Source organism: Phocoena sinus, chromosome 2 (genome assembly GCF_008692025.1).
Source record: "Phocoena sinus isolate mPhoSin1 chromosome 2, mPhoSin1.pri, whole genome shotgun sequence".
In the NCBI taxonomy this organism is placed as follows: domain Eukaryota; kingdom Metazoa; phylum Chordata; class Mammalia; order Artiodactyla; family Phocoenidae; genus Phocoena; species Phocoena sinus.
Genome location: NC_045764.1, coordinates 148,573,105 through 148,591,660, shown reverse-complemented (window position 1 = coordinate 148,591,660; position 18,556 = coordinate 148,573,105). Strand labels below are relative to the sequence as shown.

General features: G+C 46.9%; 1 protein-coding gene across 1 annotated transcript in view; it reads left to right on the top strand.

The window, feature by feature from the left end:
- The window catches only part of DPF3 (double PHD fingers 3), a 256,158-nt gene that overhangs the window by 134,544 nt on the left and 103,058 nt on the right, over nt 1-18,556 (top strand). Inside the window, exons 4-5 of the mRNA XM_032624903.1 lie at nt 5,066-5,193; nt 11,934-12,029. Coding sequence (XP_032480794.1) covers nt 5,066-5,193; nt 11,934-12,029 — 224 coding nt within the window. The remainder of the gene's footprint in view (nt 1-5,065; nt 5,194-11,933; nt 12,030-18,556) is intronic.

Below are 18,556 nucleotides of genomic sequence, written 5' to 3'. Positions count from 1 at the left end.
ATCTCTGTTCCCAATTAGAAGTGCAGGCAGTGCTGCGTACGGGGGCCTGGGGAGGCGGCTGGCTTGGGTGACAGCTGCTGCCGCTCCGGAGAGAGTACCGATCCGTGGGTTTGTATCCATGTGTATAAAATCAGGCTAATTTAAAGATGAATTAGGGGTGTGTGTTTTAGACCATTTTCTTTTAATGTTAAGTGTTTGATGGCTCCTGTCAGGTTATGCGGTCCCCAAATTTGTGCAAGGGTCAAAATGAATACGCTTTTAAAGAATTATTAAATCTTATATCCAGATGAGCTGTATTAGAATAAAAACGAATCAATGAAATCCCTAAGGGCTCCATAGGGAGTGTGTCTAGGACGGGCACTGTGCAAGAGCTTGGACCTGTTACCTTATTTTTCCTTCCCTCTGGGACCTCCTGTGGTCTGGAGCCAGAGAATGTACCCTCTGCTGCTTTGTTGGGAGGGCATTGGTTAGCCTGTCACTCTGACCTTGCAGGCTTTACCCATAGTGCTTTGAAACCAGGGTTTGCCAGGGGTCGGCTAGAATGTTGTTCTGGAATGGTGCTCAGCCGGGTATCAAGTAGACAAAACTAAGAGCATATTTAACGTCCTTCCATTTTTTAGAAGCAAAACCGTAGCAAATGTTCCTTTTAATTCTGTAAACCTGTAGTGTTTAATGTGGTAGCCACCAGCCACGTGTGGCCGTGGAATACTTGAAATGCAGCTAATCTGAATTGAAATGCACTGTAAGTGTAAAATACTCACTAGATTTCAAAGACTTGATGTGAATAAAGTAATGTCAACTGTCTCAGTAATTCAAAAATACGGATTACACATTGAAGTGATAATGTTTTGGATATGTTGGGTTAGATAAAATATATATTAAGATTAATTGTGCCTGTTGCTCTTTACTTTTATTAATGTGGCTACTAAAAAGTTTAAAATTACATGGATGGCTTGCATTATATTTCTATTGGACAGCATTGCTGTGCCGTTAAATCAGAATCATTCAAACTTTGATAATAATAGCATGTAACATTTTTAGGACACTTAGAACATCCCGGGCTCTTTACTATATGATCTAATTTTGAATCTTGTTTTGAATTGAAAAAAAGCAAAGCCAAAATTGGTAAGCCTCCTTTTCCACTGTGTTTCTCACACTAGTTTTTGTGGGAATCTTTTCAGAGTTTCTTTATGCAGTGTATTACCATGTTTAATTCTCACACCAACACTATGAAATAGATACTACGATCATCCCCATTTAACATAGAAGGAAACAGACTTAGAGGTTTAGGTAACCAGCCCGTGGTCCCTTGGCTAATACATGGCAAGGCCAGGGTTTGACTCCAGGCGTTTCTGAAAGCAGAACTTCTATGAGCCAATTAAATATTTTGGTAATTAGGCAAGGATAATGCCACTAAATTTCTCTGTGACCCTGGGAAAGTCTCTGTGTCTTTCTGTGCTCTACTTTCCTCGTTAAGTGATTGGACTCCAGATGCTGTTGGGGGTCCCTTCTAGCTCTTCGAGTGTAGGAGAGCCCATTTCACTCTTCCCATTTTGCTTCTCTTCCCCCTCGTGCTTCTGACCCTGTGCCCATCTCAGAGGATCAGAGGACCAGAGGACCAACAGGGTAGACTGAATGATGGGAAAGCAGAATGGAGGAATGGTTAGCAGGGGAGGAAGAAGAAGCAGTAGGGCGAGCAGCATGAGGGAGTTTACCGGTGATGGACCGCTCAGTACCGTTGTGCGGAGTGAACACCCCATGGGGATGTTCGCATAGAACGGAGCCCAGGACCTTGACACAGACCTGCCCTCAGCCTCAGCAAAGGTCTGCCTTTTATCTCGAAATATGAAAACTGTGGAGGTGGTCTAGTAGGGCAGTGAACACGCACAAAGGTTTGGGAAACGACTTTTCAGATCGAGGCAAGGTGAAGTCCATATAGCGTAGAGATTAGGTGAATGGGTTCTGAGGCAGATTGGGATCAAGGCTGGACTTTGCCCCTTACCAGGTGTCTGATACTGAGCAAGTTTAAGCCTCCCTAAGCTGCAGCATCCTCATCTGTGAAATGGGATGATAACTGTGCTCACCACTTGGGTGGCGGTGGGGATTAAGTGATACGTAGCAATAACAGCTGACACATTTTGAATGTTTACTATGTGCCAGGCACTCCGCATGTACACAAGCATATCAGTGCTTGTTGGGACTCAGCCTGAGCCTGCAAACTTCTAATAAGAATACAATGAGTGGGGCTCTTGTCACGATCTCAACCGCGTCTAGGAAAGATCCTTTGGCTGCATTCTTGTCCTGCTGTGTGGCTTTTGGTGAAGTTACTTAACTTTTCTGAGCCTCAGGTGACTCATTTATAAAATGAGATGATAGGACTTCCCTGGTGGTCCAGTGGTTAAGACTCCATGTTCCCAATGCAGGGTGCAGGGGTTCGATCCCTGGTTGGGGAACTAAGATCCCACATGCTGCAGGGTGAGGCCAAAATAAAAAAATAAGAAAAAGAAAATGAGATGATTAAAGCAGATGATTTGTAAGGCCTTTTCAGCTCTAACATACTGTGCAATTCTGGAAATAGGATTTATTTAGTGTTGAGAAGGCTAAGGGGGATACTAAAATATGAACTTCATAAATAAAAATATATATATGATGATTATAAATCTGAGGGATGGTGAACAGCTGTTCTCTTTTGGCTGAGGACAGGACATGAGGCAACCTATTTTAATTGTTTTAGATTCGTCATTTGGAAGCCTTTTGTGACTTGGGAGAAAGACTAATATGTCATTGGAGCAGGCTCTGGAGCTGCACACTCTGGCCTCACCAAAGCAGACAGTTGGCTATTTTTCTGTGTGATGTAACTTCACCACACAGCCCTTCCTTGACCCCCGATCTCAAGTAGACACCCCCCCACACACACTGTATTCTTTCTTCACATTTCACCCTGTTGCTTTTCTCTGTAGCACTTATGACATTTTGTAAGTGCATATTTATTTTGTACTTAGCATTTAATGTCTGTCTATTTTTTTAAAAATTTTATTTAATTTATTTTTTATACAGCAGGTTCTTATTAGCTATCCATTTGATACATATTAGTGTATATATGTCCATCCCAATCTCCCAATTCTGTCTCTTTAGATTGTCAACCATCTAAAGGCTGGGTTGGTCACTATTTGGTTCACCTACTATGTACCTAGTTCTAACACGGTGGTCATCACATAGCAGGTGCTCAGTAAATATTTGTTGAATGAATAAGTGGGTGAATGAGTTTCAGAGGTGGTTGATGTGGGGGTAGTACTTCTTGATGGAGGTGGATCCTCTGCTTGCCTTTTTTGGTAAGAAAATCCCAAAGACCTTGTCTTTCAAGAGACTTTAGATACTGTTTCTCCTTCCCACCATCATCTCCTGGGGGCTGGCCATGCATGGGTGCGAGTTTCTTCAGTTTTAATGGGCTGCCTGAGCACCCTTTCTTATGGGCTGGCCAGCCTGCATCTGGCTCTGGTGGAGGAGATAGAAGGGGAATGTGGAGCTCCATTTGAATAAAGGCCAGTGGAACGCGGGTTGGTTGTGCTCGTTATTTCTGTCTGTTCCCCCAGAACAGCCTTTTGACCTTCTTTACGCTGCCCTGTGCCCCAGGAAGCTGACCTCAATGGCTGCATCAGTGAGGCTCCCTTACCCTCTGGCTTCTGGTTGAGCTTGGCCAGTGGGAGGGCAAAGCAGGAAGACAGGGCAAGGAGAGAGAGGTTGGGTGTGTTGTACCCGGGTTCTCTGGCCCGAGAGCTCTCCATGGCTCTCTCCAGGTCTTGCAAACACACTCTTTCTATCCCTCCAGTGATAGCAGGGCTCATGACCCCCCACTGTTAACTGCCCTGGTGCTTCCCCATTCCTTGTCCCCTAATTCCTGTCCACACCTCTGTAAACTCCATACAGATGGGCCATTCGTTCCCCTGACCGTTTGCTCCGGCACCACCCCCTCATGGTCTTGCACCTGTCTTACCTGATACACGGTAGGGACTACACATCTAATCGCAGGGGGTATGAAGTGCAGGGTCCGGGGAGAGGTTGGAGGAATATTTTGTAGTAAATCTGAGTATGATCGCCTGTACCTGAGGTTTCTGTTTTTAATGAAAAAAACAGAAAAAAACCCCCCAAAAACCCCAAACAAACCAAGAAGCCCTCAACCACCCTCCCTTGGGTTAGGAGTTGAAGAATTCTTGAGAAAGGGGTTCAGTTTCTCTCTCCGATTTCTCGCATGGGCAGGGCCGGCACTGGCTGCCACTGCTCAGGTGGCCCCATGATCTCAAGCCCCACGAAGCCAATCAGACTGATGTCTTCAGAACAAACGCCCCAGTGTGCGGGCACTGCAGCTCCCAGCTGCTGATCAGGGGCCTGTTAGGCATCTGCTCTCGTTCTTTTTCTTCACTGGGCTTCAGAGGCCTTTACTTCCCTGGTGAGTTGATAAGAACAGCCTCTCTGAGGTTGAAATAGCTTTTCATGGAGCAGACTGGAGCTGGGCAGCCAGCATGGCCGGGAGGAGGTCATGGAGTTGGCAGACAAGAGTTGGCATAGAGGGAGAAGATAATAAAACTTGAGGCCGACATTGGTGCACTGCTTTAGAGTTTTCAAAGCGCTTGAATGTAAAGGAACACATTTATGCTCCACAAAATGGCCTGGTGGGGTGCTGGGCATTGTCGCCCTCACTTTGTAGATGTGCTAAAGGGCTCGGGGATCCTTGAGGGCCTCGCCCAAAGTCACAGAGCCGGAGGGTGGCAGAAGCAGGACAGAGACGCAGGCCGTCTGACCCCGTGCGCTTCTGGTGCCCCTTCTGCCCCGTCTCCGCCGTCTCTGAGGGAGCAGGCAGGGCTGGGCTCTGGCTCTGGGACTGTGAACTGGAGATGGAAAAGCTGAACTCCAGTGTTCCTGTTTGTCCCGGAGGAGAGATCGCAGGCATCTTGAATCCTTGCCGGGGGCTGCGGTTCCCGCATGCCCCCAAGGGCCACCCTTCCTGTCCCTCCTGTCTCTCCTGTGTCCAGTGGCCTGACACTGCTTTTCTGTCCTTGTTTTTCAGAAGTGGAGCTGCCTCTGAAGAAAGATGGGTTCACCTCAGAAAGCACCACCCTGGAAGCCTTGCTCCGTGGCGAGGGGATCGAGAAGAAGGTGGACACCAGGGAGGAGGAAAACATCCAGGAAATACAGGTATTTCTGTGCTTGCGGGACGGGTTGGAGCTGGCCCCCAAGCATCACCGTCGTGCTTCCGGAACTCCAGCCCCAGCTCTGGTCATTCTCTCAAGGGCCAGGGCTGCGTCTCAACTTCCCACCACAACTGGGAAGCTGGCCTTGGTCTCCCTGTTAGTCCACTCAAAACGTAGTTTTGGAGCCTACTGTGCGCCAGGCACCGTGCGAGGTCCTGGGGACACCGTGGTGAGTGAAACTGACTGCATCCTCTTTCCCGCCCCCTGGAGCCAGCAGCCACAGCCCAGGCTTGGAAAGCTCGGTTGTCCGGGGCAACCAGCCCCCGCAGGGATCCCCACCGCACCCCTGCCTCACACACCCTCATCAGCTCTAGTTCACCGGCTGTCTTGTCCTTCCCCAGCACCATCCACCTGTCCTTCAAGGCCAGTTTAGAAGTCATCCCCCAGGCAGGTTGGTGGCTTCCGTCCCCATGTGTTTACCACCCTCTGTGCACAGCATGGCTAAGGCTGCCACCACGCAGGGTCACCACGCAGGATGACAACGGTGTGCTCTGATGGTGTCTTATCTATGTGTCTTGAGTCCCCATTGTTGAATCCAATGGTTGGCACAGAAGCTCGTAATATTAATGAATACAAATATGAAATCATAGTTTTTAATAATTAAACATAATTAAATTATTAAAATTAAATTACATTTGTATTACATTAATACTTTATATTAAAATTATATATTTTATGTTATACATATATTATATGATTACATATTTATTAATTTTATATCCAATCTAATATTTGCATATTAATTTATTAACATTGTAATTAAATGACTACCAGTAAAATGTTTGGTTTGCTTCGTCAGTACCACAGTGTGTGGGTTCCGTCGAGTCAGAGACCGTGCCTTCGTGTTCACTGTTGTACCCTCGGGACCTTGCACGTGCTCAGCAGAGTCTGGTCTCAATAAAGGTGTTGAATGAGTCAGTGAACGTGGCCTCCTTCTCTGCCATTCCTGCGTTCAGATGAATGGTCCAGTCTTTTCCGTTTGGTCGTCACAACATGGCTTATATTGTTCCCTTCTCTACTTGTCAGACCTACAGCCCTAGTAAAGATCCTTATTGACCGAAACCTTTATATGTCTGACACACCTTGGAGTTGTCTTCGACCCCTGTCTTTCTCTCACACCCAATATCCATTCATCAGGAATCCTGTCCACTGTGCCCTCAACACAAATCCAGAGCGTGGCCCCTTCTCACCACATCCACCGCTGCTGCCCTGGTCCGAGGCACTCACATCTCCTGTCTGAACGGTTGCAATTGCTTTCTAAGCAGTCCCCTGCTCATGGCTGAGAGGGAGCATTTCCCGTGCTCAAACCCTGCACTGGCCCCTGTTCTCCCGAGAAAAAGTCGTGGTCCTCTCACCTCTCTCTGACTCGCTGCTTCCTCTCTTCCTGGCTGACTCAGCTCCAGGCGCACCGACCCTTGGCTACTCACGTACACACCAGGTGCGCTCCACCTCCGGCTGTGCTCTGGCTGCTTCCTCTGCCTCATGGCCCTCTCCCCATATGCTGGGCTCTCGCCCTCACCTTCTTCCAAGTTTTGGTTCCTGTCTCTTCTTCTCTGTGAAGTTTACCCTGACCACTGAATGTAATACCACATCCTGTGCCCTCTCCGCCCTGCAGCACTCCCGATTCTCTTACTCTGCTTTCCTTTTCTTTTTCCCCATAGGTTTTACCAGCATCCAACATACTTTATAATTTACTGATTTATGATGCTATTGTTTATTTTCTGTTTTCTTCTAGTAGAATGTAAACTCCTCAAGGGCAGGAATCTTTGTCTCTCTTGCTTGCACCCCTTTGTATCTCAAGACCTAAACAGTGCCTGCACATAATAGGTGCACAATAAACATTTATTGCGTGGATGCACGAGTGAACAGATTCCTGTGAGTTGCCCGTCTCCAGTCTGTCCCCTCTCCATCATGTCCTACTTTGATAGCTGACCTTTCATCCCAAAACACAATGCTGCTTGTGCCATGCCCTCGTTTAAAAAACTTGGCTAAAACACTTTTGTTTCTCGCTAAATGAATCTAAAGTGATGAGTGTGATCTTCTTGGGCCTCCTCTCTCCGCTCCTAACCTAGTTTTCAGGCTTATTTCCCACGATTCCTTTACTCCCTCTGTTCTCCAGCCTCCTTCCCTCCGTGCCTCTGGTCATGCTGTGCCCTTTATCTGGCATGCCTTTTCTTCCATCACCACGTGTACAAATTCCACCCACCTATTAGGCTCAGACCTGATACCACCTTCCCCATGAAGCCTTTCTTGATCACCCCCCACCCCCTAGTTCTCTTTTTACCGCTGGCATTTAGGGCACCTAGTACTTTCTTTTTCTTCTTCTTCTTTTTTTTTTTTTTTTGCTATTCATGTATTATCCCCCATTTTTGGACTTTTAGATCTTTGAAGTCACCGTCTGTCCCATCTGTATTGCCTGTTAAGAGTATTTTTGCTCAGTTGGGGTAATTTGACCGAGTCAATGAGTGGGACAGAACCATTGCCCAGAAGCCTTGATGCTCTAGAGACAGGCAGCCCTTTCCTTTTCGAGCGGGTGGTGGGTTCGAGTCCTTCTCAGGCAGCATCGGGCCAGTATATGGGTTGTCATTGTCGAATCGTCATCATCACCATCCTCCCCGACGTAACCAGAATGTCTACTATATGCAAAGCATGGGCCTGCGACCTGCTGTGCTAGGAACTGAAACCAGGACCAAAAGCCAGATGAGTTTACATGTTTTTATTGGCTTTGATTATTAAAATAAAGTGCACATGTAACAAATGGACAGTTTTGTTCATTTTTCCATTCATTCCATCAAAGTTTATTGAGTGCCTCCTCTGAGCAGGCATTGTGCTGGGCTCTGGGGTAACAGGGGAACCAAGAGAGACCTGTCCCCTCTGCTCATACTTATTTTGTAGCATGACATACAGACAGAAAGCAAGTAAACAAGCAAGTAAAGTAACTGCATTTCAGGATAAATGCCATGAAAAGAACAGAGTATGAAGGCTCAGTATAAGAGGAGGAACGGATTCTAGGTAGCATCCTAGGGGAGACAAGGGCTATACCCCGGTCCTGTGAGATGAGAAGGAGCCAGTAAAGTGAGGGACCTGGGAAGGGCTTTCTGGGCAGAGGAACAGTGCTCTTGAAGGCATCGCGATAGTTCTGAGCTCGTTGTGTGCAAAGAACGGAGGCTGGTGTGGCTGGAGCAGGGTGCCAGGGAGGGAAGGGCCGGGGAGGCACTTGGAGAGGTGGGCAGGGCCAGACCTGCAGGAGGCTCTTGGATTCATGGGATGTGAAAAAGGAAGCCATTTGGAGGATTTTAACCAGGGCAGTGAATTTGTGTTTCCTTAAGACCCCTGTGGATGCTGCATGGAAAGGAGACTGGATGCAGGGCCAGCAGTGCAAGGAGGGAAATAGCAGAATTTTGCACTCTTCCAGCTGGAGATAATGGAATCTTTAAAGAGGAATTCCTCTGATACACACACAATAAAAAAAAAAAGAGGAATTCCTTCTTTTTAAAAAAAGCACAGCCACAAATGATCATTATCATCACCGTAAAGACTGGTTAGAGTAACAGGGAGCAAAGTTGTTTTAAAATGTGTTTATTTTCCAGATAATGTCCTTGGACAGGGAATGAAAGTGTGTCACGGGGGATGAGCTGCATCTCTAGTTGGACACCCCTGCCCTTCATTCCTAATACAGGATGCTCCCTCTGCTTCCTGAGCCCTGAATACGTGCTTTGTTTGTTAGGAACTCCTGGCTTCTCCCGAGTTGAGTAGAGAGGCTTCTGGTGTCAGGGCCACGTCGCAGGAAATGCAGAAACACAGGAAATGCAGAGACACAGGAAATGCTGCTGTCACATGTGAGGCCTGGGGCTCGGACCAGAGGTTCTAGAGACACAGGGAAGCCAGTGGGAAGAGGGAGGGAGAAGTCAGTTTTCTCCAGGATGTTGAAGCTGTGCGGCACATCTAGGGACTAGTGAAGCTACCTTTACCAGCTTTCACCTTCCAACCCAGAGTCCATATTGCGGGTAATAAATACCTTCATAATAAAAAATGAGAGTGGCACCAGAACTGCGCTGAGATGCCAGAGGCAATGATCTTTAAATTCGAGGCACTTGGAACTTACCATGATTAAATGACTTCAACACCCAGAGAGTTTGCAAGATGGCTGTACAAACAGCAACAGTTGTGGTAAGAACGACACCTTGTATTTATGCTGCATCTTTTCACCAAAGGCTGCAGAGCATCTGACTTGTCATTGTCTCACTAGTGTTCCCCCCTACGGTTCAGGAAACCCAGGCGCAGGAAGGCTAGGACGCTTGCTGTGGACCCGGGCCAGCGTTTCCTAGCTGTGGGCCAGAGGTCGTGTCTGGCAGATGCCGTTGCTTCTCTGTTAGGTGGCTAAGGTTGGCCCAGAGAGCCTAAGTGCTATCAGCTGATGGCTTCCCATATAAACCTGGTAGAGAAGCCAGAGAAGAATTTACTAGACCTATTTTGAGTTCTTTGGGAGGATTTAGCGATTAGCAATATCCTGATCCCTGCGATGGGAATGGAACTCTCTGACAAGAAGGCAATGGGAGAAGGTCACTGGAAACTCACCCCTGGGCTTCTTGCTTTGAGGACAGGCCCAGGGCATTGTCCAGGAGGCCACTGGAACCGTGATGGTGATACCAGAAGTCAGTACCATGCATGCTGCTTTCTAAGTCTTTTTTAAAAAAATTATTAGCAGCATGGTTTTTTTTTTTTCAATTTTATTAATTTTTATTTTTTGTCTGTGTTGGGTCTTCATTGTTGTGCGTGGGCTTTCTCTAGTAGCTGTGAGCAGGGGCTACTCTTTGTTGCAGGGTGCGGGCTTATCATTGCAGTGGCTTTTCTTTTTGCAGAGCACGGGCTGTAGGCGCACGGGCTTCAGTAGCTGTGGCACGTGGGCTCAGTAGTTGTGGCTCATGGGCTCTAGAGCACAGGCTTAGTAGTTGTGGCACACAGGCTTAGTTGCTCTGTGGCATGTGGGATCTTCCTGGACCAGGGATTGAACCTGTGTCCCCTGCATTGGCAGGCGGATTCTTAACTACTGCGCCACGAGGGAAGTCCCGCTTTCTAAGTCTTTTCATAGCTTGTGTGGTTGTCGCACTGTTACCACAAGGATAGGTGGATGCTGTAGTCCTGTATAACTTGGTGCCCACCCACCCTTCTAGCTTCATCTTAGGCCAGTCTCTTCCTGAGCCACTGAGCTCTGGTCACATTGGCCTCTTCCTGCTCTCTGGACAAGCCATATTCCCCTCCCTGCTTCAGGGAGTTTGCTCACGCTGTTGCCTTTGAGTAGAATACTTTCCCTCCTCTCCTCCCTTTGGTCCCTGTCCCCAAGGTTAGTCTCTGTCCATCCTTTACATCTAAACTTCCTTAGTTCACTTCCACAGGTAAGCCTTACCTGACCTCAGATTAGGAAAGGTCCCTTCTAACAACCTCTCATAGGACCTTGAACTTGCCTGTCACTGTTTTCATAGCAGTTGTAATTATATGGTTATGTATGTTGATTGAATCTGTCCTTCCTTCATTAGACTATAGAGTCCACTTGGGGCCAGGACTGTAGCCATTTTTTGGCTTATCTAGCACAGTACCTGCCATGTAGTCAGCCTTAGACAAATGTTTGTTGAGTGAATGAATGAGTTCCTATTTTATAATTGGGGAAACTGAGGCATGAAGCGATGATGACTCACCCAAGGTCACACGGTGAGCTTATAAAGAAGCCCCCAGGGCTTCTGACATGGAATCCGTGGGCTCCCCTTCCCTTTATCCCACTTCCACTCTGGGGGGCTGGATCCTCTGCCACAGTCTCTTATCCCTCCCTTAAACCTAGAGATACGCAGCTTACCTCCCCTTTCCTCCCCTACGCCAAAGCAAGTGAGGTGCTCAGGTCCTATAGGAAGTACTGCAATATGCCTTGGAATTCTCAGACACAAGGGCTGAGAGAGAAATGGGAAACTCTGAGCTGATGAACCTGACCTTGCTTTGGTCTTGGATTCTGCTATCTGATCTTGAGCAGTCAAAACTGTTTTCAGCCTCAGTTTATTTACCTGTAAAATGGAAATTGGATTCTCTGCTGCAGTGTGACTCACGGGGCTGTTGGAGAGAGAGAATTAAAGTTATGATCTTTAAGCCCCATTACAAGTAATGTGCTGTAACGAAAATCCATTACTCTTAAAAAAATAACAATGGAAGATTATGAATAACACATTCATGTCAAATTCTGTTCAGATGGACAGGAAGTTACTTGTTTTCATCAAACAGGGCAGGATTCCAGAATGCCAGGGAAAGGAGAAACATATTTTCATATATTTGAGGTGGCCCTTTAGGAACAAAAGGAAAATTACATGAAAGTAAGTTTTGACCAGACATCTTGGGCCCACATAGAAGGGTACCCCTACCAGAGTATTCTCTTTTTAGAACACATTTCTTGGGCAAAAAGAGTTGAAAATGTCGGTGTTCTAGGAGGAGTTGGCTGGATGGGTCCCAGGAGAGAGAGTTGGTACCGCCAAGAGCTCCAGTTCCTGGCCAGCCTTTTGGAGGCCTAGCTTCCCAAGCCATGGCCACATCTTCACTGTGTTAAAAAAAGCACACCAAAACAGAACACCCTCCGAACTACCCTCTGATGGTTTTCTCCTTTGCATTTTATTTCTCAACGCTTCTATTTTCTTGTCATTTCAGAGGGTTTTGGAAAATGATGAAAATGTAGAAGAAGGAAATGAAGAAGAGGATTTAGAAGAAGATATTCCCAAGCGGAAGAATCGGACCAGAGGACGGGTAAGCCGTGAAGGGAGGAAAGAGATTGGGGAGGCCGGGGCCTGGCAAACAACGGGTCCCTAGGTTCAAAATCCCACTGCAGCTAGATAGAGGGTGTATCCATGGTCTTCCTTGCAGGACACCCAGAGAGGAAACCTCCAGAAGAATTCTGGTTCTCAGGTGATAGCCTGCGAGAGTTTAGAGCTGGCAAGAGGGAGAGAAGAGGCAGACGGTGCCCCGAGGGGATGGTGAGGGTCTGGGGAAGGTGGAGGTTGAGGTGTGGGTGAGGGTGGAGGATGAGGGGAATGTGACCGCTGTCCCCATTCCTCAGTCATAGAATAAGGCGGGAAGTGTCCTGTCCCTGGGGCTATCCCAGAATGACAGGGTCAGGACACCTGCTTTGGGGTACGTTTCACTAGGCAGAGAGTGGGAGCAAACTGGGAAGGCATGGGGGCTGCAGCTGATGGTTCCCAAGCCAGTGTGGCGGGGGCTTTGGAGGCGTGTGGGCCTGGAATGTGACAAGAAAAGGCCAGAAGCCTGGGGAATGGCAGAGGGGAAATCCGTGGTGGAAGGAATAAAAATATGAGGGTGACTCTTAAGCGGAGGGAGCGAAACCTGAGCGGTACTCTCTGGCATTCGGGGTGGTCCTCCAGAGTCCTCACGTTCAAGCCCAGAGGGGTTTTCTGGGATTACCTTCAGGGCTCTGCAGGAGTATCTGACAATAGCCAGATGCAGCGGGACCTGCGGGGATGAACTGCTGCTTCCCATCTGGAGAATTAACTCTCTGAGGCCTGTCTGGCTCCTTCAGGCTCTAGGCGGGATGCTTACCCCTCCTGTGGACTAGGGACTAGTCCTGGATGCCCTGTGAGCTTGGGTCCAGTGATAATTATGGCAAGCCTCTCTATTCCCGTGGTTCTTACGTCTGAGTACACATCAGAAACACCACGAGAGCCTATCGAAATGCAAATTTGCAGGACCCACTCCCGGGAGTTCTGATTTAGGAAGTCTGGGGTAGGGCCTGGAGAGCTGTATTATAAGCAAGTTCCTAGGTGACTGGTGCAAGGGGCCTAGCAGTGCCCATGCTGAGCTGAGATGCTCCGACTTGACAGGAGCTGGAATTTCTCAGTCTGGACAGGGTGGTCCTCTGATGCTGCACACCTTACAGAGCCACAACTCAGCTCCAGCCATGATCAATGTTTTGACACTCTTGTTTAATCCTTTCTTTACTCTCACTTTTGGTTGGTTTGTATGTTTGTGGGGTTTGTGTGTGTGTGCGCGGAATATTTGAATGCAAGCCCCTAGACATTTTTTCATTTAACCTGTACATACCTCAATGTATATCTCTAACAGGTATCATTATCATACCCAATAAAAATAACGATTCTAACATCTACTATCCAGTCCCTGATCCTTTCCCCCTGATTTTCTCAAAAATGCCTTTTTATAGTTGGTTTGTTTGAAACTTAGGTCTCTTGTATTCTATAATATACTTCTTCCTTGCTACTCCCTACCACATACATATATATATTTTTTCTCCATGCCATTTATTTGTTGAAGAACTTGGGTGGTTGGTCTTGTGGAATTTCTCATATTCTAGATTTGGCAGACTGGTGGTGTTTAATGTGTCCCTCAATCCTCTTTATCTCCTGAAAACTGGTGGTCTGATGAGAGACTTGATTAGATTCGGGATATTTGTGCGTGTGTGTAAATACTTTTTGGTAAGGCTAGACTCTCTCTTAGGTGTGATGTGTGCTTCTTATTGCTTCACATCTGGAGGTGTATGCTGTCCACTCGTTCTGCTTTCAGTGGTGGTAAAAATGATCAGTGGATTTGGGTGTTGTCAGCCAGATCTCTCCTTAGAAAGTGCCCCATCACCTTTTCACCTAATCATCTTAGTGGCCCCTGATGAACTTGCCTGGATCCATGCCTTCTTTGGGGGTTACAAAATAATGGATATCTTATTCCATTCTAAAGGAGGCTTTAGAACGTGGAGTTTCTGGGCCTTTTGTGAACTCCAATTGCTGTGTACCTCCAGGCCTGCTTCCAACCCTTGTCTCAGCCCAAACCAAACTTACTCGAGTAGATGATGGAGAATGGTCGTCTTTACATCTTCTCCACTCCCAACTGAAATCTAGGCGTTGAACTTGTAGTTGGCAAATACGAACTGGGTGTCTTCTCTGTAAGAACACCGGCAGAAGCAGCAGCAACAGCCATTTGTACTTACTGTATACTTCCTATACATCAGGCAGTGTGATGAGCGCTTCACAATAAGAGCTACGTTACTGGACTATACCACAGTGCATCATAAACACAACAGGTTGATAGCGATATCATAAACACGACATCCATGGTGACGATAGGTCCTTTATACTGCATTCTCTATTTCTGCGCTGTTCTTTACAGCAGCCACTGGCCACGTGTGGGTGGCTACCAAGCACTTGACGTGTTGCTAATTCAAATTGAAATGTGGTGTAGGTGTAAAATATTCACCATATTTCAAAGATATAGTAGGAAAAGAATGGTGAACACTTCATTAATATTTTTATACTGATTACATATTGGAATGGTAATACTTTGGATAGATTGGATTAAATAAAATGTATTACTGAAATTAATTGCATCTGCTTCTTTTTTAAAAACGTGGCTACTGGAAAATTTAAAATGACACGTGACCCCCATTATATTTCTCTTGGACAGCACTGCTTCTTTCATTCTCATACGTGGGTATTATTACTCCTAGAGAGGTTAAGGAACTTGTTCAAGGACATCCAACCTAGTAAGGAAGAAGCTAGGACTTGAACACAGGTCTGTGCTTTTTCTACTGGGTCACATGTGGCCCAGTGCCCAGCATGTGACCACTGACTATTTTGTTGAATGAATGATGGAAAAAGAACAGAAAGTCATATTTCAGATTTATGGGAGTTGAGCAAAGGCCTGAACACAGCGAGGGGGTTGGATGGGGCCTAGACTAGCTCTGGGCCCACCCGAGGCTGGCCAAGGGGCAGCCAAACGGCTCTACATTGTGCAGTGACATTGTAGACATCCATGGTGGGAGCCATGGGAGGACCTGGAAAGTGCAGGTGAGCCTACCTGTGCTGGAATAAGGTATGGAGCTGCTTAACCCACAGGCTCAATGAAGCTACCCTTTAAGGCGTATTCAAGCTGCTACTGGCTCCTGGAGGACAGTCACTCCATTTCCGTTGTCGGGACTGAGGTCTGAGGCTGAGGCTGTACATCTCAGTATGCGGCCCTTGGGCCGCAGCATCAGTGTCACCTGGGAGCTTGTTAGAAATGCAGGTCCCCCCCAGACTCCACCCTAGGTGGGCTGAATTAGAGTCTGCAGTTTAACAGGACTCCCAGGTGCTCTGTGTGCTCATTGAGGAAGTCAGGGCTAAGGTAGTGATGACAAGAACAGTCTCTGCTTTGTTTGAACCGTGAGTTCAAATCCCAGCTCTACGACTTACTAGACTTTGGGTGGTTCAGGTAACCTCTGTGACCCTGACCAAATTGAATAAGTAGGCTGGGTCTCAGTTTCCTCATCATTAAAATTGAGGTAATAGTACACAGCCAATTTTGAGTGCTTAATATAAGGCTAGATATTATTAGGAGGGTGCAAGCAAAGGGAACAAATCTCAGAACCTTGACAATGGAGATTCCCTGAGGGGTGAGAGAAATTGAGGCCCAACAATGAATAATTGTATCTGTGGTCACTTTAGCCCAACAAATCAAAGCTCTTTAAAGTTCATGGAATTCCTGTGAGTCATCCGTGTGAGTATTACCAATCAGTAAGTGTTTATGATGCACTGTGGTGTAGTCCAGTACTTTCAAGCTTTAATGTGCATACAAAGCACCTGGTGATCTTACTCAACTGCAAATTCTGATGCAGTAGGTTTGGTGGGTGGGGACTGAGATCTTGCTTGGTTAACAAGATCCCAGGAGATGGCAGTGCTGCTGGTCTGAGCACCTCACTTTAGATGGCAAGAGTATAGAGCAGTGGTTCTCAATTTTTTTTTGGTCTCAGGGATTCTTTACTTACAAATTACTGAGAGCCCCAAAAGCTATTGTTCTGGTGGGTTATAACTAGTGATAATTCCCATATTAGAAATCAAAACAGGAAAAATGTTAAATTTAAGAATACACATGCACACAGAGTGATGACATCATTGTGTCGTGTAGCCGCTAGAAAACTCCACTGTGCACTTGTGAGAGTGAAAACTTTCAAATGACATTTTAGTACTATTACAAAAATAGTTTTGACACTGGAGACTCCCTGAAAGGGTCTCAGGGACCTGCAAGGATCCCCTGACCACTATTTGAGAACAACAGATACAGAGCGACTAGCTCTCTGCTTGGGACTGAGTCTGTCCGAGTTGAGAGTCTTTTAGTTGTAGGAAACTCAACTTAAGCTTAAGCAAAAGTGGGAAGTATTTGAAAAGCTGCTGAGCCATTGTCCCATATTTGAGCAATTTTTGAAGATTCAGGAAGGACAAGAAGGTGGCAGGGATTTAGGATTGGGAAGGAATAAGGAACCCAGGTAGCTCTGGCCTCTACTTCTCCTTCCTTTATTCTTCTCTTGCAGGATTGCCTCTCCTGCTTCTCTGTGCACGTGGCCCCATAGTTCCTGAATTTATGGGTCCCCCAAGTGACCTGTACTAACTAGAGTCACTGTTTCCCAATTCTGAGTACCTTGGGGGTAGAATCTGGTTGGCCCAGCTTGGGTCACATGCCTATTCCTGAGCCAGCCAATCAACGGCGGCCAGTAGGGCAGGGCTGTGTGGTGCAGTCTTGGCAGCCATGGCCCACCAATGTGTGAATGGGGAGGTGAAATGGGGAGGAGTGGAGTCGGGTGAGTAGTTCTCAGAGAGGGAGGATGGTTTCTTTTGGACATCAGCTTCAAAGTTTTCTGTAACAGATTCTGGAAACCTGGGCCTCCGCCTTCTACTGGCTCTGTGACTATGGGCAAATCATGAACCCTCTCAGAACCTGTTTCATCAAGTGCCAAATGGGAATAATATTACTTGGTTAAACTCAGATGGTGTTGTAGGAATTAACTGAGCTAATATATGTGAAAGAGCTTTGGATGCTGTGTGCCCAGCATAGTGCTAAATGTCACGGGTTCATACTAAAGTACGAAGTGTCATCTTTGCCCTCGAGGACCTTGGAATTAAATTGAGGAGAAAATGCTGATAGTCATGATACAATTAGAAAGCAGCAGGCTTCTGACCGTGCACTTACCAAATGCAATAAGAGTTCAGAGGAAAGAGCAATTAACTGGGCAAGGAGGGGAAACAGTTTATTGAGTACTTCCTGTAGACCTAGTTCTGTCCCCTGTGGTTTCACACCCCCTTATTAGCACTACAGCTCTGCAATGAAGATGTTGCTATGCCCATTTTACAGCTGAGAAAACTAATGCTTAGAGAAGTAACTTGTCCAAAAACACATGCTAGTGTTTAAACCTATGTCTGTCTGACTTTAAAGCTGATGCTTTACTCCTCAGTGTGGCAAGAGGAAGATTCTTGGAGGTGTGGCATGTTAGCAAGGCTAAAGCATGGACCAGATGTGGGTGGGCAGAGTAGAGGCTGATCCATGACCGGGATCCATCAAAACAAAGACTTGGACATAGCATCAGCATGAGGTGATCCTGGTAGGACTGGCACTAGGTCGTCAGTGGATATGTCAGTGGGCTTTGGATGGCAGTGAACGAATGGATGACCATGGGCTCCCGTCCTTCACTCCTTTTGTCTAATTGGTCTGAGACTCATGCAGGATGGATCGGGTAGGGCAACGCAGAGGTAGAACCCCAGCTGGCGGGTTCTTTGAGCAGTTCAGGGGTTAATTGATGAGCTCCTGGATTAAGATGTGGAATAGAAGGGAAATGCAAAGCCTAAGATGGCTTTTGAAGGAAGACACAATAGCACTTGGATACAGAGAATGAAGAAGAAGAACCAAAGATGATTAACTCACTGACCAGCCGACTGATGGATTGATTCATTTATGCAGCAAACATTTATTAAGTGCTGCTTAGGTGACTGGCCCTGTGCCAGGTTCCAAGTATAATGGTCACCCAAATAGACGTTTTCCACCCTTATGTGGGGGAGATGGAAAACCAACAAGTACACCAACACACATATAATATAATGTCAGACAATGCTATGTGCTATGACATGGAGCAGGGTAGGGGTAAGAGACCGATGGAGGGGATGAGTGAACATGCATTGGTCAGGAGGGCTTCTCTGAGGAGGTGACATTTGAGCAAGACAAGTAGGATTCCGAGTTTCCAAGCTTGAAACATTCCAGGAGACTAGAAGTGTGCTCCAACCACAGGAGGCGTCCCTTGCCTGTCCCCTCAATGCCCTATAGCCACAATCCCCATTTTGCAGTTGGGGAAACTGAGGTGCAGGGAGAAAGCGGGAGCAGCAGCCACCCTGCCAGTAGCCCTGCAGAGCGCAATTAAACCCTGGCTCTCGGCAGGGCCCCTGCTTCCTGCTGGCTGCTCCCAGCTCCAGCTCTCCTCCTCTTCTCCTGGGTGGTATTTTTAGTCTCCCAGA